This window comes from Selaginella moellendorffii, unplaced genomic scaffold (assembly GCF_000143415.4).
Source record: "Selaginella moellendorffii unplaced genomic scaffold, v1.0 SELMOscaffold_58, whole genome shotgun sequence".
Classification (NCBI taxonomy): domain Eukaryota; kingdom Viridiplantae; phylum Streptophyta; class Lycopodiopsida; order Selaginellales; family Selaginellaceae; genus Selaginella; species Selaginella moellendorffii.
The window spans coordinates 754597-779228 of record NW_003314319.1 but is presented as its reverse complement, the minus strand read 5'-3'; the positions used below and the strand labels follow the sequence as shown (position 1 = coordinate 779228).

The 24632-nt window shown below is 46.0% G+C and overlaps 4 protein-coding genes and 2 pseudogenes across 4 annotated transcripts in view; 2 read left to right on the top strand and 4 right to left on the bottom strand.

Moving 5' to 3' along the window:
• LOC9655049 overlaps positions 1-15246 on the bottom strand; it is a 49830-nt pseudogene extending 34584 nt beyond the window's left edge.
• LOC112351140 overlaps positions 1-17889 on the top strand; it is a 69385-nt gene extending 51496 nt beyond the window's left edge. The window contains exon 4 of the transcript XR_002994017.1: positions 17861-17889. The gene's annotated coding sequence lies outside the window, so the exon portion shown is untranslated. The remainder of the gene's footprint in view (positions 1-17860) is intronic.
• LOC112351174 (probable disease resistance protein At1g61190) lies at positions 116-2269 on the bottom strand. The gene is made up of 4 exons (XM_024688530.1): positions 999-2269; positions 836-898; positions 511-630; positions 116-417 (listed from the first exon to the last, which is right to left on the bottom strand). The coding sequence occupies exons 1-4, from the start codon at positions 2245-2247 to the stop codon at positions 116-118; spliced, it is 1734 nt and encodes a 577-aa protein (XP_024544298.1). The 5' UTR covers positions 2248-2269.
• LOC112351173 lies at positions 2521-3906 on the bottom strand. The gene is made up of 3 exons (XM_024688529.1): positions 3448-3906; positions 2885-3306; positions 2521-2764 (listed from the first exon to the last, which is right to left on the bottom strand). Exons 1-3 carry the CDS (start codon positions 3904-3906, stop codon positions 2521-2523), a joined length of 1125 nt encoding a protein of 374 aa, XP_024544297.1.
• Positions 10482-12227, bottom strand: LOC112351172 (probable disease resistance protein At1g61300). Its single transcript, XM_024688528.1, has 2 exons — positions 11322-12227; positions 10482-10694 (listed from the first exon to the last, which is right to left on the bottom strand). The coding sequence occupies exons 1-2, from the start codon at positions 11925-11927 to the stop codon at positions 10482-10484; spliced, it is 819 nt and encodes a 272-aa protein (XP_024544296.1). The 5' UTR covers positions 11928-12227.
• Positions 17890-22033: 4144 nt separating the features above from the next.
• LOC9655048 lies at positions 22034-23292 on the top strand (annotated as a pseudogene).
• The last annotated feature ends 1340 nt before the right edge of the window (positions 23293-24632 follow it).

The following is a 24632-nucleotide window of genomic DNA, read 5'->3' as shown; positions in this document are numbered from 1 at the left end:
CCTTATGGTTTCTTCTCGAAATGCATCTCTGCATGGTGTTTTGGCAATCAGTATTCAGTCGGAGCATGGTATGTACGTACAGCATGGCTGAACTAGCATTGTACTTTGCTTTACGTCAACAATCAATGATCTCAGCATGATCGCTCTCATTCCTCACAAACTTGCTCCTCACCCCCAACATGTGCGATGTAGATAAAGAAATGCCGTTGCTGGTCCAAAGAGAAAAAAGACAGAACCTTTGTTGAATTTGCGATCTTGAAGCATGTTGCCCTAGAAACTGATCTGAAGCCACAGTACTGCAAAAGATGAAAAGACTGAACCCTTGCTGTGAATCGTAAAGCCATCTCCTGATGCAGGTTACCCTAGACACTGGGAATCCAGTGCTAGAGCCGAAAGGATGTTCGCTCGCTGCAAGATCTGCCACGGAATTCCCCAAAAGAACAATGAAACCCTTGCTGTGAATCTTGAAGCCATCTCCTGATGCATGTTACCTTAGACACTGGGAATCACAAGCCATGACGGTCTTCCCCTTCAGAGGCCACTGGGAATTATGAAGCTGTCCTGTTTCGTTCCCAACGTTTTGTGTTGCGTTGGTCTCTGAATCATTAGTATAAAAGTTGCCTCTCCAACCTGACGTTGATAAAAAACCACATTCTCACGATTTTGCTCCGTCTACATATCCACGCTAGTAATATCATCCTCGTGCAGCTTCCAAATATCGCCGATAGTTCTATCATAAATATTCTTCACATCTCGAAAGACCATGCAATGGTCCCTACTTAAAGGCATCCCGGGCTTCTGTAGCAACTACAATGTGTTGATTCTCCTCATAAACCTGTGCGGTGTGTTAGGTTGATAAGTTGCCATCGTCCAACGACACTGGCAAAGTCGATGCTGTCTGCCCATAAAACCAATGTTTCAATGCTCCAGTGTCCCCATGCTTTCTGGCACCTTCATTGTACCCTGTGTCATTTCTAGATTTAAATGTCTTAGTTTACGTGAAATTCCAGTCAAATCCAAAACTGATGAGTCCTCTTTTGAACTAACATTCAGCCCCAGCTCTTCCAAGTTGGAGAGCTGGGGCAGTAATGCAATGTTACACTTCATCGGCATCCACCGGGTAGTACATTTTAGATATTTCAGTGATGTCAGGCTGAAAAGTGCATCTGGTAATTCACTCACTTCTGTTCCTTGAATGTCAAGCACTTGAAGGTTTTTCAGCTTGGATATGCTCTCTGGAATAAAACGCATCTTAGAGCATCGCCACAAGCTCAATACCTTGACACCTTGTATGTGATTGATAAAACTGTCATCCACATTAGAAAGTCCTTCACATTTTTCCAGAAGTAAGACATCACCCACATGATTATCGGATAGAAAGCTGCCAACATTCTTTGAGATGAATGAGACTTCAGCAAATGTTGCATCCCGAATGCCAATTGTCCAGTCATATCCGAACAGGCATCCCTTCTCGTGCTCTTGCTGTGGACCGTACTTCCCTTTTAAGATTCTTATGCACAGTTTGCGTAGCATATCGTGTACGATTATACGATCATCGTCATTCCAAGACTTATTTATCTTGACCAGGCATCTCCGTTCCAGTTCATTGACAATCGCTGTGGGTGAGAGTTCTGAGCCAACCTCCATCCAACATTTCCTCAAGTCAGTGAACTCAATCTCCTCGTCTTCTGGGAATGCGGCCACATAAAGAAACCACTCTTGCAGCTTTTCACCCTCATAGTTTCCCAGCTCGTCATAGCTGAACTTCAAGCGCTTGAACATCTGCTTCTCAACGTCTGGGTCATTGGACAAGTGCAACCTCTTATATCGTTCTTCCCACACAAGTGGCCCTTCTCTTCTGTGGACAGCCATGGCACTGCCAATCACTTCCAGGGCTAGAGGAAGTCCCTCACATTTTTGAGCTATTTCCTCGGCAAATCCCACAACATCAGGGTCACTGGGTTGTGGATCATGCACACCGAAGGCAAACTTCCAAAACATCTTTTTGCTTTCGTCCATTGATAGCTGATGCACAGGAAATGCCTTTGCATCCAGGCTGCGCAAAATGCCTTCCTTTCTGGTTGTCACCAGGATCCGGACAGAGGATGGCCGTGCTATAAAATCCAGTTCCTTTGCCCAGCTCCAGTCCCAGACATCATCCAGTACCAGCAAGACACGGTTACCACCAGCAACATCGCATGCCAAGTGCTTCATGTCGTCAAGGGTTCCTCTGGCCCTCTCTTTCATTTCACCCCATTCAAGAGTGTTGAGGAGCTGGGCCTTGAGATCGTCCTCCGAAGCATTTTTCTTCCATAGTTGCAGCTAGACATGCAAATGTTCCAACGTGTCGACATTTAAACGCTGTTTAAAACGTTTTTTTCAGGACAATCCAACATTTACATGTTAAAGCCTAAAATGATTAAGAAAACATTAATATTTACTAAAGACACTTTAATCTGATATTAAGTTTATAAAACCTAACCGAATAACATACTAAAACAAATGAAAGAAGAAGCCGTTTTAGTCGTCTTCCGATTCCAAATCATCTTCCATTCCTTCATCGATGCTAAACTCCTCAGCAGCCTGATTTGGTTCCTCAAAAGCTTCTTGCAGATCCAAAATCCTCTTCCAATGAGGCTCCAACTCCAGCTTGTCTATATCAATCTCTAGCATCCTCAAACCTTCACTCTCCAGCTTCTGAGCAACCCGCAAGTTTGTGTGAATGTAAACCAGCTTCTCAGCATTTGTGGGAAGCAAGCGGGACCTGTGCTTTGTTTGTATCAAGCTCCATGAGCTCTAATTCCTCTTGCATGGAGAAGCGCAAACAACTTGGCTTAAATCCATGCAATGTAGATCAAGCAACTCTAAACCAAAAGAACTCCACCAGGTTACTGGAAACTTTCTAGTCTCCCGATCCTTGGCAACAGGTAACCTTATTTGCCGTCCAAGCTGTTGCTGAAACCTCTCAAACTGTGCCTGCAATCTCAACTGCAAGTCCAGATCACCTCCACTATAAACATGTATGTACTCCAGCCAGTTCCCGCGTGCCTCATTGTCCAGCTTGTTGTTCTCTGGGTTATCCCCCAGAAATAGAGGATGAAGAGCAAAAGCAGCTCCATGAATGACATTGTGCATTTGATACCACCTTGCCTCCTTCAGACCATGTGATTCAAGTAGGAAATCCTTGATTTGTCCCACTTCCTCATGTGCATAAATTCTGTTTTGAGCTCCCTCATCCATCTTCTTGATCAGCCGATCAACAGCTTCAAAGATGAGGCTTGAAGTTGCCCCCTCCCGATCAGCGAGCTGAAGAACTCGAAGTAAAGGTCCGAGCAAAATTAACAAATTCTTACACCGCTCCCAGAACGAGTCATCCAGAACATGAGATTGCAGCTCCAGGCCCTCCGGCTTCTTAGACCAGTCAAGTCACTCCCATTCTTGGCTCACCACCATTCTTCGAAGCCCAGAGAGATTCATGGTCTCCAGAAGCTGAGACATCACGAGAAAAATATAAGCAAACCTCGTGGTTACAGGCTTTATCAGGTCCCGTTTGTAGAAAGTTCTATAAAGAGTTAGAACCCGTGGTTTTGAGGTGATGAAGGTAACTGTCTTCGCACAGCCATCGACGAAAGGCTGCACCCAAGACAGAGCTCCAATATCTTTGAACAACAAGTCCATAACGTGGCAAACGCAGTGAACGTGTACAATCTGTGGAAACTCCTGCTGCAAAAGCTCCCCCATGACCACGCAGTTGCTTGCATTGTCTGTCACCACCTGCACAACGTTTTCCGTGCCAACCTCAGCAATCACTTGTTTCAGCTGCTCAAACAACCATGCTCTGGTTTTCTTCGCGTTCTTGCTGTCCACAGCCTTCAGGAAAATTGAGCCTCTCACAGAACTGACCATGAAGTTGATAAGAGACCGCTTCTTGATATCAGACTAGCCATCCATGACAATGGTACAACCATATGTCCTCCAACTTAGCCGCACATCTTCAAGCCGCTTGTGAACGTTGTTGTAGATTTGCTGTAGCTCAGTTGTCCGCAACTTCTCATATCCCATGAGGTTGTCAATCGCTGGACACCCTACTTTTGCGGCAACTTTCAGCATTCTCTTCAAGTTGTCTCTTTGGATTGTGTTGAAGGAGATGTTCTCGGCAAAGAAGAACTCTGCAACAGCATCATCCAGTGCCTCAGCTGAAGCAGTATCAAAAAATGTTACCAAATTTCCATCCGAGGATCTGCGTTTCGCTGCTCTACTTGTCCCAGCACTGGAGGCTCAATTTTCCTGAAGGCTGTGGACAGCAAGAACGCGAAGAAAACCGGAGCATGGTTGTTTGAGCAGCTGAAACAAGTGATTGCCAAGGTTGGCGCGGAAAACGTTGTGCAGGTGGTGACGGAGAATGCAAGCAACTGCGTGGTCATGGGGAAGCTTTTGCAGCAGGAGTTTCCACAGATTGTACACATTCGCTGCGTTTGCCACGTTATGGACTTGCTATTCGAAGATATTGGAGCTCTGTCTTGGGTGCAGCCTTTCGTCAATGGCTGTGCGAAGACAGTTACCTTCATCACCTCAAAGCCACGGGTTCTAACTCTTTATAGAACTTTCTGCAAACGGGACCTGATAAAGCCTATGACCACGAGGTTTGCTTATATTTTTCTTGTGATGTCTCAGCTTCTGGAGACCACGAATCTCTCTGGGCTTCGAAGAATGGTGGTGAGCCAAGAATGGGAGCGACTTGACTGGTCTAAGAAGCCGGAGGGCCTGGAGCTGCAATCTCGTGTTCTCGATGACTCGTTCTGGGAGCGGTGCAAAAATTTGTTAATTTTGCTCGGACCTTTACTTCGAGTTCTTCGGCTCGCTGATCGGGAGGAGGTGACTTCAAGCCTCATCTTTAAAGTTGTTGATCGGCTGATCGAGAAGATAGGGAGCTCGAAACAGAATTTATGCACATGAGGAAGTGGGACAAATCAAGGATTTCCTACTTGAATCACATGGTCTGAAGGAGGCAAGGTGGTATCAAATGCACAACGTCATTCATGGAGCTGCTTTTGCTCTTCATCCTCTGTTTCTGGGGGATAACCCAGAGAACGACAAGCTGGACAATGAGGCACGCGGGAACTGGCTGGAGTACATGCATATTTATAGTGGAGGTGATCTGGACTTGCAGCTGAGATTGCAGGCACAGTTTGAGAGGTTTCAGCAATAGCTTGGACGGCAAATAAAGTTACCTGTTGCCAAAGATCGGGAGACTAGAAAGTTTCTAGTAACCTAGTGGAGTTCTTTTGGTTTAGAGATGCCTGATCTACGTCGCATGGCTCTCTGGATTTTAAGCTAGGTTGTTTGCACTTCTCCATGCGAGAGGAATTGAGCTCATGGAGCTTGATACAAACAAAGCACAGGTCCCGCTTGCTTCCCACAAATGCTGAGAAGCTGGTTTACATTCACACAAACTTGCGGGTTGCTCAGAAGCTGGAGAGTGAAGGTTTGAGGATGCTAGAGATTGATATAGACAAGCTGGAGTTGGAGCCTCATTGGAAGAGGATTTTGGATCTGCAATAAGTTTTTGAGGAACCAAATCAGGCTGCTGAGGAGTTTAGCATCGATGAAGGAATGGAAGATGATTTGGAATCGGAAGACGACTAAAACGGCTTCTTCTTTCATTTGTTTTAGTATGTTATTCGGTTAGGTTTTATAAACTTAATATCATATTAATGTTTTCTTAATCATTTTAGGCTTTAATATGTAAACGTTGGATTGTCCTGAAAAAAACGTTTTAAACGGCATTTAAACGTCAACACGTTGTAACGTTTGCACGTCTAGCTGCAACTATGATGTAGCTTAGCTAGTGATTGATTGATCGCCTGGAAATACTTCTTCCACTGATCCAGTCCCGCAAGAAGATCATGATTTCATAGCTCGGCATCCAACATGGCTGCCTCCGATTCACTGCTTGAGCAAAGCAGCGCCGGATTGTGACCGAGCAGCGTCATCGTCTTTGTCTGCCACATTGATTGCCGCACTGGATCAACTGGCCCAAGCTATTCCCGATTCCATGGCAACCAAGAACTGGAAGAGGTCTTACACTGCAATGGTAACTTTACTTCCTTTGACTTTGGAGAGTTCTTATGTTCTGTTTCTAGAATATAAGAAGAAAGGCAAGGCAGAGTGCTGTTGGGACTGGAGCTTGGAATTTGGAGCCTCTACAGTCCGTCATGCTTATACATTTCAGGCTTCTCTACAATCAGTATGTGGATAGAAGTTTACCATCCTTCCTGCTATGATGGCAGGAGAGCCGAGTATATTCTTGTGTTTCTCATATGCTCCCATATGGTAATGCTTGTCTTTCAAGCAATGGCGGGGTCTAGGCATGAACAATGGACACATGTGTGGAGTTTCAACATCGATTTCCTGGATGGGCTCATCACAGCGCTTTATACGTAATCGTTGTTTCCCTCTTCGAGGTTTCCCCTCACACTTGTGTTTGTAGGATTGAAATGGTGTTACAAATTTTGGCTCTTGGTTTTATCAGAGGTCGTCACTGCTACATGCGGAATCCATACAATAGGCTCGACTTTGTCATTGTTTTCGATTCCTGGTAATGTTCAGGTTTTGTATTTGATGGTCGTAAGTGTTTCACCAGCTCTTTGGGAGGTGCATAACTGCACATGATTTTTTCGTGGATAGCCGTGTTCCGCGTGTTTCGGGTCCTGCTAGCGTTGAATCAAGTCACATTTTTTGCCGATGTCATAGTATGGTTTGTAAATTTCTGATTTGTGCATTGTTAACACTTTACAATAGACCATCATGGCGGCCGTGAAAAAGAGCGTTGGTCCTCTCCAAAACGTTATCCTTTTGACGTTCTTTCTGTTGGTTTTCTATTCTCTACTCGGCACGCAGATCTTGCAAAACTCGATGAATCAAAGGTAATCTCGATAGTTCTTATCATGTGATATCAAAATCCTCCTGGGCAGGTGCTTTCGAATAGCGGACAAGCAACTTGCTTATCCCATGCGCTTTTGTGACGAAAAAGCTGCTGGCTGCTACGTACGTCCACCATTTCAGAACTGTATGATGTGTTTTTTCTATAAGCTCATTCCTTATCCATCTCTTTGTTTGTAGACACACGAGAATCCCAACCATGGAGCGACAGCTTTTGATTATCTCTGGTATTCGCTGCTTACCATGTTTCAGGTTTGTGTCACTTCATAGCATCTTATCGCCTTAGCACACTTCAAAGTGGTCACTCTGCAGGTGATAACTTTGGAAGGATGGAGCCTCGTCATGCATGATGTGAAGGATGCTGAAGGGGAGCGAGCCAGTAAGGCGTTGACATTTTTTCTTTTATTGCTTACACAAGCCATTGCATCACAGATTCTTACTTTATGACGTTAACTGTTCTGGGTACATATTTCCTGGCGGACGTTTTCATCGCCGGTATCAGTGGTGTATTTCTTCGTGTTCGATCAGAGCATCAGGTGCACACTTGTTTACTGATTTCCCATCACCCCCTGTCCCTAGCATGGAGTTCACATATCAACGCTTGACATCACCAAATGATCAGGCTTAAGTTAAGCTGTTATTATCCAGGCTTTGCTGAGGAAAGCCCATAGAACCTCGGTAAGTGCTGAAAGACAATATCGTCAAAGCCGACTCGCACATGCCATGGTATAACCGCTTACTCAACAGGTCAAGAAAGGTGTAGCAGAGCATTAAGTCGGACACGGACCTCCCTGCGGACTGCCCTTCAAGCCAGATCAATGAGAGTGCGGTCCAGTAGGTCTTTCAGTCGAAGTATGACGATAGGAGTTCAAGCAGCGTTGACAGTCCGCGACATCGTTGAACATCCCAAGTTTGAGTGGGGAGTACTTCTCAGTGTCACCATTAACGTCGTGCTCTTATCGTCCTTCAAGTATGGGATGTCAAAACGGTTGTTGCATACGCTCAGTATTCATTTCACGACTTCCTTTCTATTCGTTCAGCATGATAAATTTTGTATGCAGACGGGTTGCAAGCAGTAATGCTTTTTGCTTTCAGCGGGGAACTTCTGCTGCGCTTTCTAGCATACGGTCCTGGCGACTTTCTTGACGATGGTGAGTTCTTTGTTCATGTTGTCTTCTGGTCTGATCCCGAAATTTTCAGGAATGAATTTGCTGGACTTGATAGTTGTTTTCACATCTATTGTGGCACTCAGTTCTCATTCGTTTCCAAATTTAACATCAATAAGAATTATGCGGTGGTTTTACTCTTCGAAGAAGTATATTGCAAAAATGGGGGTCTTACTGGATCCGCTTTAGAGGCCCCACCATCGGTCGTTCCAGCTGCAGAGTCTTCTGAAGCACCGCTGTCGCGTCACAGGCGTTCTTCCCAAGTTTTACAGGTTTCTGGTTTTCCGTCTAATATCGGTGAAAGGAGGGGTTCAAGAACCGCACTTCAAGATGCCGTGATAACTCTGGACGAGATTCTCAGCAGTCCAAAAATTGTCCCCGATTTCATCTGGAGTCTGCAGAAGATCAACTTTGTGGTGAGCACATGCTTATCTTATTTTGCTCGACATTGTACATTGTTTTGGAGCAGGTCTTTTTGCTAGACTGTTTGATGAAGATCGTTGCACAGGGACTTATTTTGCGCCAGACGCATACGTGAGTGCCTGGTACAACATCTTGGACTTGTTTATTCTCGTCACCGATGCGCTTATTCTTCTGAAGTATAACGCTGAGGATGAAACTTCCATACCAACCGTCGGTGCGTTTACTTCTCTTCGGTCATTTCGTTTCGTGGTTCGGTTTACAGGACTGAGGTCATTATTATCGAATTACCTGTGAAATATAATAATGCAATGACCCGACAATCACGCACCGAGCATATTGTACCGGCCTCTATGTTAATGACATCGGCATCCTTGCTCCGCGAGCCTGGGTTAATAACGTTTTCCACTTCGACGACATCCAGAATGCCCTCCTCAGTATGTTCGCCTGCTCCACTTTCGACAACTGGCTGACGCACTTCATGTATCCTGTCATGGACATCACTAGGGAAGACCAGCCTGTTCGGAACGCAAGTCCTGTCAACGCCTTGTTTTTCGTGGCATTCTGCTGTATCGGGGGATTTTATATCGTCAGTTTTCATCGGGGTGTTTATCAACGAGTTTGAAAAAAATTCTGGAGCAGTTCTTCTCACAGAGAGGCAGAAGCTGTGGAGGGACATGAACTGTATCATCCAGAAAAATTATGCTATTCCGCTGGCTCGACGACCAAGCAATCCCATCCGGGGGATGTGCTTCTACTTGATTCGCAATCCCACATATCAAAAGTGCATGATCCTCGCACTCCTTGGCTACTCTGGGCTACTTGCGACTAACTATGCTGGGCAGTCGGCAGTTGTTTCGGACCGGCGTCAGATGGCTCACTGTGAGATTACAACATATTTCCTGCTCGAATCCGTGATGAAGTTCCTTGGCGACGAGGTACCTCATTCATCTTTTTCTCGATTGTTTTTTGTTTGACCACCTGGTTTTTCCTTTCTCCAGTGGAAGGTCTATAAGAACGAGGTTGCACGGCAGATGACGTTTGGACTCTCCATAATGGCCGCCATTGGTCTCTTGGGAAAGAAGGGAACGGTGAGGGGCTATGTCGGCCGCACTGCCTACATTGCTCAAGTTTTTTGCATCATTCCTCATGTAGTGAGAGCGCGGGTTATTATGCGAACAATGTTCATCTGTTTGCCAACTGTAGCTGAGATACTCGTTCTTCTCGCAATTTTCATGTATATGTTTGCAGGGATGGCTTTCCAATTCTTCAGTGCAATGAAGGAAGGGACCTGCATTGGCCCGTCTGTCAACTTTCACACTTTCGTCAACGCTTTCATTAACTGGTCTTGCGTTATGATGGATACCACAATTGATGCACCCGCCTGCACCAACGGTAAAACACTACTCGGCGATGATTGTGGCTATCCAGAGGGCGGGACTATCTTCTTCACCTTCTTGGTCTTGGTCAGGAGTCACATATTCATGAACTTGTTCGTGGCTGTGATACTGGATGCTGTAACCTTCGGCCTTTTGAACGAGAACTCTATGGTTATGCCAGAGCACCTGTTAGCATATCGAAACTTGTGGAGCCAAGAACCATTCGATCCCAAGTAAGCCACTTACTTACGTTCAAGTCCTTGTGGAACTAACTTTACAATCGTCCAGTGCTACGGGATACATTGGCATGCACAAGCTGCGACGATTTGTAAACGCCCTCGGTGACCCGCTGGGCCGGCGCTACAAGTCCGCAACCCAATGGTTTGGCGTGTGTTTGTGGAGTCCTCCCAATCTCGTTTTCTTCTTTGTTCTGCTCAGGTACGTGAGAATAGAGTACGAGGTGATGAGTTTTCGAGTTCCAAACAAAGGAATCCCTTTCAAGGAGCTGCTGGAACGCTGACGCTGTATAAGATCGGACCAACTGTAAGGAGCTGCTATTCCAACCTTTTGATACTTACGCTTGGCTCGGATTAACGCAGGGGTTGCCTCTCACTCTGCGCATCAAGCGTGAGAAGCGGATCCAGGCCGTGTACATCCAGGGCGCTGCGACGAAAATGCCGGCTCTCGTGAAGAGAGGCAATTGCTCCCATTCAATATCAGGAGCTAGCCAAAAGTGCAACTCTTTCAGATTTGGAAGACTGGCAGCCAAATCATCCTTGAATTTTGACTGTGCAATGCGTAGATTAGTAAGCCACAGCCTTTCAAGACTTGGGAATGATCCATCCAGGTTGAAGAAGTGGATACGATTGCATTTAATTAAAAAATGTTTCTAGGCCGTGGGGCAACAAAGATAGGTTTATGATATCACGGATGTCTAAATATCGTAATTGCAACCATTCGAAGCTGTCATCACTACTTTCACTGTCTTCTACCCCAACGATGGAAAAATGTTGAAGCTTGATTGATTTCATAAACATTTGTTTCCAAGTAGCTCTGCTGACGGTTCTCACACGAATTAGACATTTTGTTAGGTTGACAAGTTGCCATAACCCAACGAAACTGGCAAAGTCAATGTTGTTTGCATGTAAAACCAATGTTTCAATGTGCGCCAGTGTCCCCATGCTTTCTGGCACCTTCATTGTACCATGTGTCATTCTTAGATCTAGAAGTTTTAGTTTACGTGAAATTCTAGTCAAATCCACAACTGATGACTCCTCTTTTGAATCAAGGCTCGGCTCCAGCTCTTCCAAGTTGGAGAGCTGGGGCAGTAATGCAATGTTACACTTTATGGGCGTCCATTAAGTAGATTTTAGATATTTCAGTGATGTCAGGCTGAAAAGCGCATCTGACTCACTTTTGTTCCTCGAATGTCAAGCACTTGAAGGTTTTTCAGCTTGGAAAGGCTCTCTGGAATAAAATGGATCCTAGAGCATCGCCACAAGCTCAATACCTTGACACCTTGTATGTGATTGATAAGACTGTCATCCACATTAGAAAGTCCTATACATTCATCCATAAGTATAACATCTCGCACATGATTATCGGATAGAAAGCTGCCAACATTCTTTGAGATGAATGAAACTTTAGCAAATGTTGCATCCTGAATGCCACTTGTCCACTCATATCCAAACAGGCATCCCTTCTCGTGCTCTTGCTGTGGACCGTACTTCCCTTTTAAGATTCTTATGCACAGTTTGTGTAGCATATCGTGTACGATTATATAACCAGGAGCTTCTTCATACCCCCAAGACTTATCTATCTTGACCAGGCATCTCCGTTCCAGTTCATTGACAATCGCTGTGGGTGAGAGTTCTGAGCCAACCTTCATCCAACATTTGCTCAAGGAACTAAATTCAATTAATTTGTGTGGGAATGCAGCCACATAGAGAAAGCACTCTTGCAGCTTTTCACCCTCATAGTTTCCCAGCTCGTCATAGCTGAACTTCAAGCGCTTGAACATCTGCTTCTCAACGTCTGGGTCATTGGACAAGTGCAACCTCTTATATCGTTCTTCCCACACATGTGGCCCTTCACCTCTGACTGCCAATCACTGGAAGTCCCTTACATTTTCGAGCTATTTTCTTGGCAAATCCCACAACATCAGGGTCACTGGGTTGTGGATCATGCACACCGAAGGCAAACTTCCAAAACATCTTTTTGCTTTCGTCCATTGATAGCTCATGCACAGCAAATGCCTTTGCATCCGGATGCAAAATGCCTTCCTTTCTGGTTGTCACCAGGATCCGGCCAGAGGATGGCCCTGCTATAAAATCCTCTCTTTCATTTCACCCCATTCAAGAGCGTTGAGGAGCTGGGCCTTGAGATCGTCCTCCGAAGCATCTTTCTTCACAGTGATCCACACAATGTTGTCATGGAAATGCTGCCTCCAATCATTGTGCACGCAGCTTGCGAGGGTGGTCTTTCCACACCCTCCCATTCCCAACAGTCCAACCCATTTGCTACGGGCTTCAGGATCCAAGAGGGCATTCACCACCTCATCCAGCAGTTGCTCATGGCCCCCAAACATGGCCTCAGGAACAATACGGGGTACATATTTTGTTGTTAGGCCTGTGTCTTGCGGGGAACTCCGTACGGCGAAGCTAGTGCTCGGCTGTATCACTCTCAACTCTTCTCGCTCGTACCTTTCAATTTTCGGAAGGAGATCGTCCTCGTAGCTGTGTATCAGCTCCGAGATCTTGTCACAACGCTTCTCCCTGTGAAACATCCATAGATCATTTAGCTGTACTGTTAAAGCTCTCAAGTGTATATGCTTAATGTGATCCCAGCAGTGCTTGCGCCTTGTCGTTCCATTTTGTGACAAGATCAAGACACTCCTCGGCTCCATCAGAGTAGCGGAACTAAACTTGTTAAGCACGGCCTGAATGCTGGTCGCCCCCTTGTCCAGCTTCGCAATGTCCACATTCAGCTCGTGCCCGTGACTTTCGATCTGCGACAGGAGATCGTGCTAGGAGCTTATGCACTCCATAATAGGAATGGAGTCCTTTTAAAACCGTTGTTTCGGCTCTCTGGTACATAGCATGTCAATCTTGCGAGCCTTTGAATCATTTGAGAGCATAGCCTGTGTGGAACTTGTCTGCGTCAATTCTCGACAGCAGAAGCTGCGCGAAGAATTTAAAGTTCCAAGTGTAAGCAAACCAAGACTTGTATGTACCTTGAATGAAACTTAACACGAAACAATTAGTTCGATGCTTTACACCAATCAAAGCTTTGAACAAATAGCACACGCTCCTACGCTTTCCCAATACACAAAACACGGAGCACTGGAAAAAGGATACGCGATTACCCTTGATAGAAAAGAAACAAACTCTACTTACAGTATAAACGCTTATCGTCCTAATTTTCAAAACCGCTCTGGCCACCACAGGCAAAACATCACGCACGAATCATCACATCATTCTAACAAAAACCTGACCTTCATGCTGCAACAGGAGAATCCGGAGCTGATCCAATCGAAGAACCTTCGGGATCCTTAGGCAAGGCAACGTAATTCATCATCGGAGAGTAGCGTTTCACCCGGTTAACCTTTTGATTGCTAGCCTTCGGTGCGGGTAAGAGCTCAGGGACTATCGAAAGTCGTCGGTTTGCATTGTTTCCACTCACGCGAAGTCCCACCTGTCCCTTTTTGGACGGCTTTGTGCCGTAGAGCAGTTCCTGCTCAGTTTGCAGTTGCTCCTGCATTCTCTTCTCCTCCTGCATTTAGCCAGTTAACGTCTTAACAGGCACTAAACTGCAGAGTTACCCTCAGTCGGCGCTTTTCTTCTTCTTTCTCTCGTCGTAGCAAGCTATATTCTTCTAGAATTGCCAGTAGAGAAATCTGCAAAGCACTTTCAGAAGCGTCTACGAAAATCACTTACGTACCCCGTTATATAAGAAGGGCCTGCCTCTTTCGTCCTCCCAAGACCGCATTTTGGACTTCAATAATTCAAGAAGATCTGCAAAAAGGTTGTGAAAACTGAGAAAAGAAATAGCAACGCACTGGGGAGTTTGGCCACGATGTCACGAGCTCTTTCTGCACGTTTTAGATTCAAATGTGCTCCTCTGGTTGCATTGAAGCGGCTTTCATCCTACAATCGAAAATGAATAAGTGAAATAGCATAACGCTCATACCTTATTGTATTCTTCAAGCCAGCTTTCTTCTTCACACGCACTAATCCACCGTTCCATTCATTCCATTATATCTTGTCTGCCGAGTGATTCTTCCTTCTCCTCGGCGATACTACTTTCGATTGTAGCAAGTAGTTCTGACAAGTCCACTATCCCTGTGCACACGAAACATCAGCCAGGAAATGCACACAGAATAAATTTATACCTGACTCCCGATCGTCTTGACTAAGTTCTCTAGCGTCTCATCGCTAATACTTCTGCTCTGGCCTGGATCACAAAGGCTCGGATGCACTTCCTTGACAGCCTCGGTGTAGTCTGCCCCCAACAGGACGCAATATCCCTGCAGAACCTCGAGAAGCTCTGAGAATTTGTGGAGCCGGGTACTCTGGAAATGTCACTTGTAAGAAAAAAGAATGCCAACCGTGCCAATACAAACCAACCTTTACATCCTGAAGCTCTTGAACCTGGCAATGGTACTCATACAGCTTTCTCAGCAACAAACCTTTCCAAGAAAAAGCTCCATTCTCGGCCTCTTGCAATGCCCCTGGCGATATCTCCTGAGAGAGCCTTTGTATCTGGCATTGCACGTCCTCAAATTGCTTCAGCCGCTCCTCTTTCCTCAGACGCAAGCATTCTAACTGAGGTGAGACGGACAAGAGCTGCTCTCGCAGAGTAGTGCCCGACCTCTTCTCTAACTGAAAGGAAGAACAACGGGCATTGGAAAAGCACTGTGAGATGGATCAAACAACGTGTACCATGCAAGGGCGATCACCCAGGAGCGACAGGAGCGACGCGAGCTCCGACTCGGAATCTGCCAGCAGCTGGTGCAGCCGAGCCCACCTTCCGCCGGTACACATCCAGGCATTCTTGCTCCAGCTGGAGCAGCATTCTGTCCCTCTCCTCGTCGCTCTCCCCCGTCTCCTCCCAGATACTCTGCGCGCGGGCGATCCACCGCGATCGTGAGAAACTTCAGAGGCAATAATTCGCGAGGAGCCGAGGCTTACCTGGAGCTCCCGCAGCAGTGATCGGCAAGTCGTGTCATCGCCTTCCATGGCCTCCAGAATCAAAATGCGAGTCCCCAGATCACTCAAAACAATCAAGAATCCTCCGCGAGAACGCCGCCGCCCTCGCCATCGCCCCCTGCTCCAACCTAAACCCACAATGGCGGAGTTTACGCCTGCCACGTGTTACAGAGCCTAAACCAACGACAAATATTCTCAGCGTTTAAATTGAGCGTGTGCCTTTGCCACAAGCGTGCTTCTTGCAGTGTGAGTGACCTCGATCCTGGTGGTGGTGATGGTCGTGACTATGGTTGTGACCATGGTCGTGGCTGGGATGGCGATGGTGCTGGTGCTTCTCAGCACCATGCTCGTGATCAGAGCACTGTGTTCTTCTGGCGTGATCGTCGTCCTTGGAGCACTGCTTACCACCGTCGTGATCATGGTCGTGATCCTTGCAATTCTTTCCCTGGTGATGGTGGTGGCCTGATGATCTCTTCTTCCCTGTCCCTCGGAGTAAAAGCGTACTGTTTGAGATCACCAGCAAGCACGCCCCGACGTCGACCAGGACCGCCATCCACAGGTAGCCATAGCCAGCGAACGAGAATGCCAGTATCGCGACTTTGAGGCCCACCGAGATGACAACGTTCTGTATAACTTTGGTGTGGACTCTCCTTCCCAGACTCACCACCATGCTCAGCTTCCGGAGATCGTCAGTCATGAGGAAAACGTCCGATGTCTCCACTGCCACTGCTGATCCGGCTAGACCCATGGCAAATCCTACGTCCGCCGCTGCTAAAGCCAGGGCGTCGTTTATCCCGTCGCCTATCATTCCCGCCACACCGAGGTTTTCTTTCAGCTCTTGGATGATTCTGACTTGGGAGAAGACCGGAGTCTACAGTAACTCCTCCCAACTGTAATGGAGATTATTCAGTGACACCTCGAAGATGGAAATAGAAGCTTACATTGCTCTGGACGCTCTGGGCCGTCTCATGGTTATCCCCAGATAGCATATGGATCTGGAGCTTCATACGCTGCCATACACAAAAGAAAGCTTGTAAGGAAACAAGGGGCAATATTTCGAGCATCAATCTGCAAGTCGTGTCCTTGCCTTCACTCTATCTTTCTCCCCTCAAGCCAATTGAAAAAGAGGCAATTGCTTGACGATTTGGAATAGTGGTCACTTGAGGCTCTTGTTTTACTCTCAGGGCTGCTGCCAGATCCTCAGCTCGAGACGTCCCTCATTCTTTGCAGCTGGAGAAAAAGTTGTAAGAAAAAAAAAGAAGAAACAATAGAAGAAAACTTACCAGCCTTCGTCCCAAATCTACTCACAAGCGTGTTCTTCCGATCGATCCTCATTTATCAATCCACCCCCGTGTCATTCTGGTTGCGATAATCCATAATGTACGAAACACCACGAACACCTGTGAAGAAAAAGCAGCATAAAAGGAATGAAATATTACCATTTGCAAGATCCTGGACGAGAATGCGGTACCTTGTTCAATACTACTGGCAAGATCTTCACCTCATCAAAAACCCCGAGAGCAAACATGGTCGGTCCAGGCACCGGCTTCACTGTTCGCATTCGCTCCACATCGATGCGGCGATCTTGGTCTTGCTCAAAGCGGTGGAAGCACAAGCTGCGAGTCTTCTTCCTGTAGAGGAGAATACATAACCTTCTTGATCTGCGCGTTGGCGATGTTCCAGTAGGATGTTTTACTGGTAACGGTGGATCATAGCGCCTGCTGAGCATACCGGCGAGCGATCTATCTCCTCATCAATTCTGTCCAATCCTCCTGTACACATGAAAACGCGAGACCTGGAATAGTGATCAGCAGCGTTCTTGTCGACACCCGATGCCGCTACACCGTCGTCATGCATCGGCCGCGCGGAAGACGCCAGGAAATTTGGGGCGCCACGAACCGGATCGAGACTACCAGCTCCGAAATATCCACAATACCCTTCGATGTGATGCCAGCGCCGGGAACAAGACGCGCGCAGCGCCTCGATTCTCGGAATACTAGAATGCCGCCGATCAAGATTGGATCATCCTCATCGTTTCCCCACCGCCGCTCGCTCGGAGGGTTGATGCAGTGATTGATCGATCGCCTCGAAATACTTCTTCTAGTGATCCCGTCCCGCAAGAAGATCACGATTTCATAGCTCGGCATCCGACATGGGAGGATCAGCTGCCTCCGATTCATGGCGTGAGCAAAGCAGCGCCGGATCGCGACCGAGCAGCGTCATCATCTTCGTCTGCTGCATTGATTGCCGCACTGGATCAACTGGCCCCAGCGATTCCCGATTCCCCGGCAACCAAGAACTGGAAGAGTTCAAGAGGCTCATGGTAACTTTACTTCTTTCGACTTTGGAGAGTCCTTATGTTCTGTTTCTAGAATATAAGAAGAAAGGCGAGGCGGAGTGCTGTCGGGACTGGAGCAAGAATGGAGGGCACTGCGCTTGGAATTTGGAGCCTCTACAGCCCGTCACGCTTATACATTTTCAGGCTTCTCTACAATCAGTACGTGGATAGAAGTTTATCATCCTTCCTCTAACAGGCTTTGGTGGCAGGAGAGCCGAGTATGTTCTTGTGTTTCTTATATGCTCCCATATGGCAGTGCTTGTCTTTCAACCGATGGCTGGGTCTAGGCACGAACGGTGGACACACGTCCGGAGTTTCAACATCGATTTCCTGGACGGGCTCATCACAGCGCTTTATACGTAATCGTTGTTTCCTCTTCGAGGTTTCCCCTCACACTTGTGTTTGCAGGATTGAAATGGTTTTACGAATTTCGGCTCTTTGTTTTATCAGAGGCCGTCACTGCTACATGCGGAATCCGTACAATAGGCTCGACTTTGTCATTGTTTTCGATTCCTGGTAATGTTGAGGTTTTGTATCTGACGGTCGTAAGTGTTTCACCAGCTCTTTGCGAGGTGCAGGGTACATATCATTGCTCGAGGTGTAACTGGACATGATTTTTTCGCCCGGATAGCCGTGTTCCGCGTGTTTCGGGACCTGCTAGCGTTGACGCACGTCACATTTTTTGCCGATGTCATAGTATGGTTTGTAAATTTCCTTTTGGCTGATCTGTGCATTGTTAACACTTTACAATAGGCCATCATAGCGGCCGTGAAAAAGAGCGTTGGTCCTCTCCAAAACGTTATCCTTTTGTCGTTCTTTCTGTTGGTTTTCTATTCTCTACTCGGCACGCAGTTCTTGCAAAACTCGATGAATCAAAGGTAATCTCGATAGTTCTTATCACGTGAACTCAAAATCTTCCTGGGCAGGTGCTTTTGAACAGCAGACAAGCAACTTGCTTATCCCATGCGCTTTTGTGACAAAAAAGCTGCCAGCGGTTACGTATGTCCACCATTTCAGAACTGTATGCTGAGTTTTTTCTATAAGCTCATTCCTTATCCATCTCTTTGTTTGTCGACATACCATGGAGCGACAACTTTTGATTATCTCTGGTATTCGCTGCTTACCATGTTTCAGGTTTGTGTCACGTCATAGCATCTTATCGCCTTAGCACACTTCAAAGTGGTCACTCTGCAGGTGATAACTTTGGAAGGATGGAGCCTCGTCATGCATGATGTGAAGGATGCTGAAGGGGAGCGAGCCAGTGAGGCGTTGACATTGTTTCTTTTATTGCTTACACAAGCCATTGCACCACAGATTTTTACTTTATGACGTTAATTGTTCTGGGTACATATTTCCTGGCGTACGTTTTCATCGCCGGTATCAGTGGTGTATTTCTTCGTGTTCGATCAGAGCATCAGGTGCACACTTGTTTTTAATGACCGACTGATTTGGCTTAAGTTAAGCTGCTATTATCCAGGCTTTGCTGAGGAAAGCCCGTAGAACCTCGGTGGTTATGCCGGAGCACCTGTTAGCATATCGAAACTTTTGGAGCCAAGAACCATTCGATCCCAAGTAAGCCACTTACTTACGTTCAAGTCCTTGTGGAACTAACTTTACAATCGTCCAGTGCTACGGGATACATTGGCATGCACAAGCTGCGACGATTTGTAAACGCTCTCGGTGACCCGCTGGGCCGGCGCTACAAGTCCGCGACCCAATGGTTTGGCGTGTGTTTGCGGAATCCTCCCAATCTCTCTTTGTCTCTCACTCGTTTTTTTCTTTGTTCTGCTCAGGTACATGAGAATAGAGTACGAGGTGATGAGTTTTCGAGTTCCAAACAAAGGAATCCCTTTCAAGGAGCTGCTGGAAACACTGACGCTGTATAAGATCGGACCAACTATAAGTAGCTGCTATTCCAAGCTTGTGATACTTACGTTTGGCTCGGATTAACGCAGGGGTTGCCTCTCACTCTGCGCATCAAGTGTGAGAAGCGGATCCAGGCCGTGTACATCCAGGGCGCTGGGACGAAAATGCAGGCTCTCGTGAGAGGTTTCCTGGCGAGGATAAGAGCCGTCAAAGGTGGTGCTGCTGTGAGCAAAACCGAGGTAGCAGCTCAGCAAGAATTGGAATCGACAAGGAGCAAACCCGAGGTGGTAGAGATTGCCAGGGACGTGAGAGGCGAAGCTCTCCTGGTGGGAGAATAATGGTGCAGTCACAGTTTTGTATATATTGATTTAGAGGAGAAATATGTCAAACTACAGACGTTCGTATAACAAAATGCTTCGGAAATTAAGACTTATGTCTCTTGAGATTGGGGCGGTCCTCAAGCCAAGGTGGAATTTTCATTCCTTCCGGGCAGTTTACCCCTTCCAGCCTGGGAAGTGCGCCCTGGCTGTGATTGTGGGACCACAGTGCATCGTTAAGTATCATGCTTGGCCTAAAAATTCCAAGACGTTTCAAACCTGGCAGCAATGCAATGGACGATGGAACGATACTCTCATCACAGCTCAACCACACGTCTTCTATATCAGTCATTTGATCTGATGGCTCAAAGAAATCATTTTGCATCTTCCTGCACGATAGTGAAAGTTTTTGAGCTTTGAGTGATGACTTCTCGGTTGGCAACAACAGTCTCTTTATGCAACCACTTACTTAGACGGGGGCAGGCAGGCAGCAGGCATGCAGCCGGCAGAATCTTCTCGCAACTGATCTATTAATTCATTTTAATACATTTTGTTATCATCCATCAATCAGTAAAAGTCAAGCCTACTAAAACACTATACCCAACTCCTATTATCAAATTCAAGCCTACTACACTTCATTTTCTTTGAATCTTGGACTGAATAACCAGCTCAGATTTTAAATAACAAAGTCAACTAGGCTTCAAAAAATGTTCCAAGATCCCAAATTGATATGATTAAAAAAGTACAGTTATCCAGTATATAGTTTGCATATAATTTGTGTATGCTTACGTCAATTCAGAATTACAGGGCTTGTTTTAACCACCGAAGCTCTAGTCGCTAATGGTATCCCTCCGAAGTATAAGTGTTTTTCCAGTGGATATGGCTTGCTCACCAATCGCTGCTTTTGATCAGCTCACGACCGTTACTTTTTGAAATGAAGATAGTCTGAAAGGTTCTTGAATCTTTTGATCTTTGATCTTTGATCTGAGGACTCCAGTTGCTTGCAACAGCCCTGGCTTGGTGTTCAGCACTGATGAGTTTTGCTGCGAGGATGAGTTCTTCAGGCTGGAGAAATGTCATCCAAATCAGTTTAGTTTGCTGTTCAAGTGAAGTGTGTATAATTCCATAAAAATTAAATGATACACTGCACTCGTAGAAACAGTGACGAGATATTCTATGGATTTTAGCTAAGTTACTTCAGACCTTTACCGCTCTTCGACAGGATACTAGGATACTGTTGTAAACTTCTCAAAAAAACTGTGGCCAAGTCTTCAACAACTTCATGCACCACCACAGCGAATATCTCCATGTACAAAGACACATGTTCAGAGCTCACTAAACTTGCAACACCCCTCCAAAAATCCTACCACACTGCCACTTTGGTAAACCCAAACTGGAGCACCACTTCCGACGAGCATAAATCAAACGTGTTCGTACCGTGGAGGATGTCATAAAGATGCCCGAAGGGGGGAATTGCTGCTGAGGAAAAGGAAAACAAGTGCGAGAAGTACCTGATAAGCCTTTCTCACAAACCCCCAAGTACAGCATCAAGGTGTGATCCCGAACGCCTCCAGTTCATCTCAAGATCATTGATGGTTGATATGAGTTCTCCAAAAGCGAAGTACAATCCGTGGAATCATGTGTCGAGATTACTACGGTCGAAAGATGCCAAACTGTTTATTTTTCAAGCTGTTTTTTGTTTCCCATTTCCATAGAAGGCTTTGGATAATGCGCGGTTCTGATGGACATATTTTCCGTGACTCCGGTTTTTGAATTGACGATAGTCTGAAAGGTCTGTTTGCTTGAATCTCTTGATCTTTGATCTGAACTGTGCGCGTTTTACAGGCTTGCTTATTTTCTAAGGATTACTCTGAATTTTCTTTTTACGATACTGTGTTTTTCACAGTAATCTGTATTCCCACTTATTTTACCACCAGATACAACACACAATTTGTTCCTGAGCAGTTATATTGCAGCCACTCGAAGGCTTGGAATTGTCTCGTCCGGACAGAAGGTGATGATATAGCTCGAGCTCGTACTGCAAGTGATCCTGGTATTGTTGAAATCGTTGGGATATGTAACTGCGTCCTTACAGGTATCCTGGAAATACTCTGAGTATTCATTAGCCTGGCAAGCTGCATCGGTGAAGTTGCCTCTGCAGCAGAACCTGTCATCTTTGAGAAGATCGCAGGGGCTGAAGCAGCCGATTTTCTGATTTTTCACGTTGAAGTTCAGCGCTTCGGGACAACGCTGTGTGGCATCGCAGGGGCAGCCTACGGATTTGCAGATGGGAATGGTGGTGGTGTTGTCTGTGGAGAATCCCATGGAAACGTTGAATCCTTTGAGAAGGGAGACGTGATATCTGAGCGTGGAAGTTGAATATGGTGCAAACTCGGCGATGGTTATTGGACTTGTTCCGAGCTTCCGGCATCCAAAGCTTCCGTTGCAGTCCCCAGTTTCGCAGCTTCCATGGCCGGAAGTCATGTTGAAGATGCAATCAGTGCAGTGCGTCCCCAGAAACTCCCCGACCAACGAGTCGATGGATACAGAGTGTAAGACTGCGAAACGTTCAACAGAGTTCCTTCTGGACAAAGAGCAACCTCGTCTGTTGCGGAAACCCATGGGGTAAGGGCAGTTGTTGTAAAGGCTAACCTTGAAGCGGGCTCCTTCTGCAGCTCCTGCAAGAACAGGCTGAAGTCAGTAACGAAAAGGAATCGCAAACAAGAACTTCGAACGGCAAAGAACTTGGACAAAGATCTACAAGAAGAGTTATAATTTTTCATCGTCATACGCTAGTCAAGGCAGAAGGAGGGAGGAAGGAAGCCATTTGGATTCTGGAGTTTGCATTTGGAAGCCTTTAAACTACGGTAATGCTTGTGACTGAAGTTTCAGGTGTTTGTGGTTTCAGGTGCTTTACGTGGAGACAACTCTAGCTACAAGTGAACGACAGCATCAGCAGCTTTACTTTTCCTTTCCCCTGGTACAAAAGCTTTTGCAGAAGAGGAGGCATTACGGAAGCAATGAAATCGCCTTCAAGCTTCAAGCTTCTTCAGCTTTTGATCTTCGGAAGTGGTAAGCATCTCCCTGCTTCTGTTTTCTGTGTTCACTCAATCGTCGTTACCAGCAACCGAAGCAACAAGGATTCGTCTCTAGAACGCATGTCCATTCCCCGTTTGGCCTGCGTGGTTACCAAACTCCGGTCATCCGCAGCTGGGAAAGGGAGGATCAAAGCTAGACTCATGGCAACTCTTTGACGTTTATGCTTCGACGGGATGGTCAGGCAAGTTCTGGGGACGCCCCAATTGTCAGTTTGACACAGTTCTAGGCACAGGCTGCTGCGAAACAGGAGATTGCTCAAACGCAATCGGATGCAATAGCACTTATTCGCCCCCGGCCACCACAGTCGAGTTCGAGCTCCATCGCGATTTCATCGACGAGTACAGCGTCTCTCTGGTCGAAGGCTACAACTTGGCGGTGAAAGTTTCAAGCAGCAATCCGGTTTGCCTCAGTGGTGGCTGCAGCTGCGACTTGAATTCGCGGTGTCCTTCGGAGCTGCTGGTTTGGAATTCGAGGGGAACTCCAGTTGCTTGCAACAGTCCTTGCTTAGCGTTTGGCGCTGATGAGTTTTGCTGCGAGGATGAGTTCTTGGGAGGATAAATGCCATCCAAATCAGTTCAGTTTGCTGTTCAAGGAGTGTTGTCCTCGGGCAAAGACTTACCCGTTTGATGATACTAATGTTCCGCTGTTTTGCACTCAGGGTCTAATTATCTCATCGGTAGAAGGTTAATGTAAAGCTGCTTTAAGGCTTAAATGTGTTTATTTAAATTAAGCAAAATCTGAAAAAGCTAAACAAATTAAAAGTGGATTAATTAAGTGTTTAGGGTTTAAGATTTATAAGTCAATGATTTTAGTTTTATTGTCCGGCATTTTCAAAAACAAAAATCAATCTATCCTCATTATGGTTCATTAACTCTGGTTTTAGTTGCTAGAAATTCGATGAATATTCAAATTTAATAAGCTTTATCATTTTGAATGATAGAACATAACATCACACAAAGTTTTATTTGTTGGAAATCTAGATGAAGGGTCACAATTCGATCATCATTGCATTATAATAAGTATATACAGCAATTAACGAAATGTCACAACTCTTAATTACCATGATTGTTGATGTGTCCATTCCACATGATACACTCATGTCATAAGAGGGCCTAAATCCTCATCTGACATGAGCCTGGGAAAATCCTTATGACATGCAGCTTTCAAGAAACTGTATCTATGCTCTGCAGATTGTGGGCAATTCATCTCTCATTGCTGCTCTCTCCCTCTTTCTATTAGGGCACCTGATGGGTTCCTACCCAATTGGATGTCACTGTTCCTTTGGCTGACATTCCCCCGTGTGACCAGTCTGAGCACTCCGTGGCCCTGGCATTTCTCTCCTGCCACCAATTGCAATCTCAGCACCATCTCGTTCTCGGCTTCTAGCACATGGGATGCAAACAATCTACCAGAAAAGGGAATCCTCCATTGCCTAGATCCTCTGTTAACTCAAATCACTCACCAGGCCAGAATCTGAGTTGTTCCTCATGCTGAAAGCATCATCTGAATGCTTTCATCTTTATGCTTTCATCTTTCCACCACATCGGGTGGTTCATCTGGATCGCTACCATCTTATTTCTCCATAGGGCTCTCTAAATATCAGCAAAACTCAGTCTCTGATACCATGTAGGAATTCTGGAAGAAGTCTCTGATGCATTATAATAAGTATATTCAGCAATGAACAAAAGGTCACAACTCTTAACTAGCTGATGTGTCCACTCCACATGGCACACTAGGATGACCTAAATACTCAACATTATACTGAAATTCAGGTCTGACTGTTTTCGTAGGACTGGCCCCCCATTATTTTTATTATTTCCATGCTTAAGTTTCCTTAGCATAGACATGTGATTCTAGTTGGTGTAGCAGTAAAGTTAGTTTCACAGGCCCTTGGAACG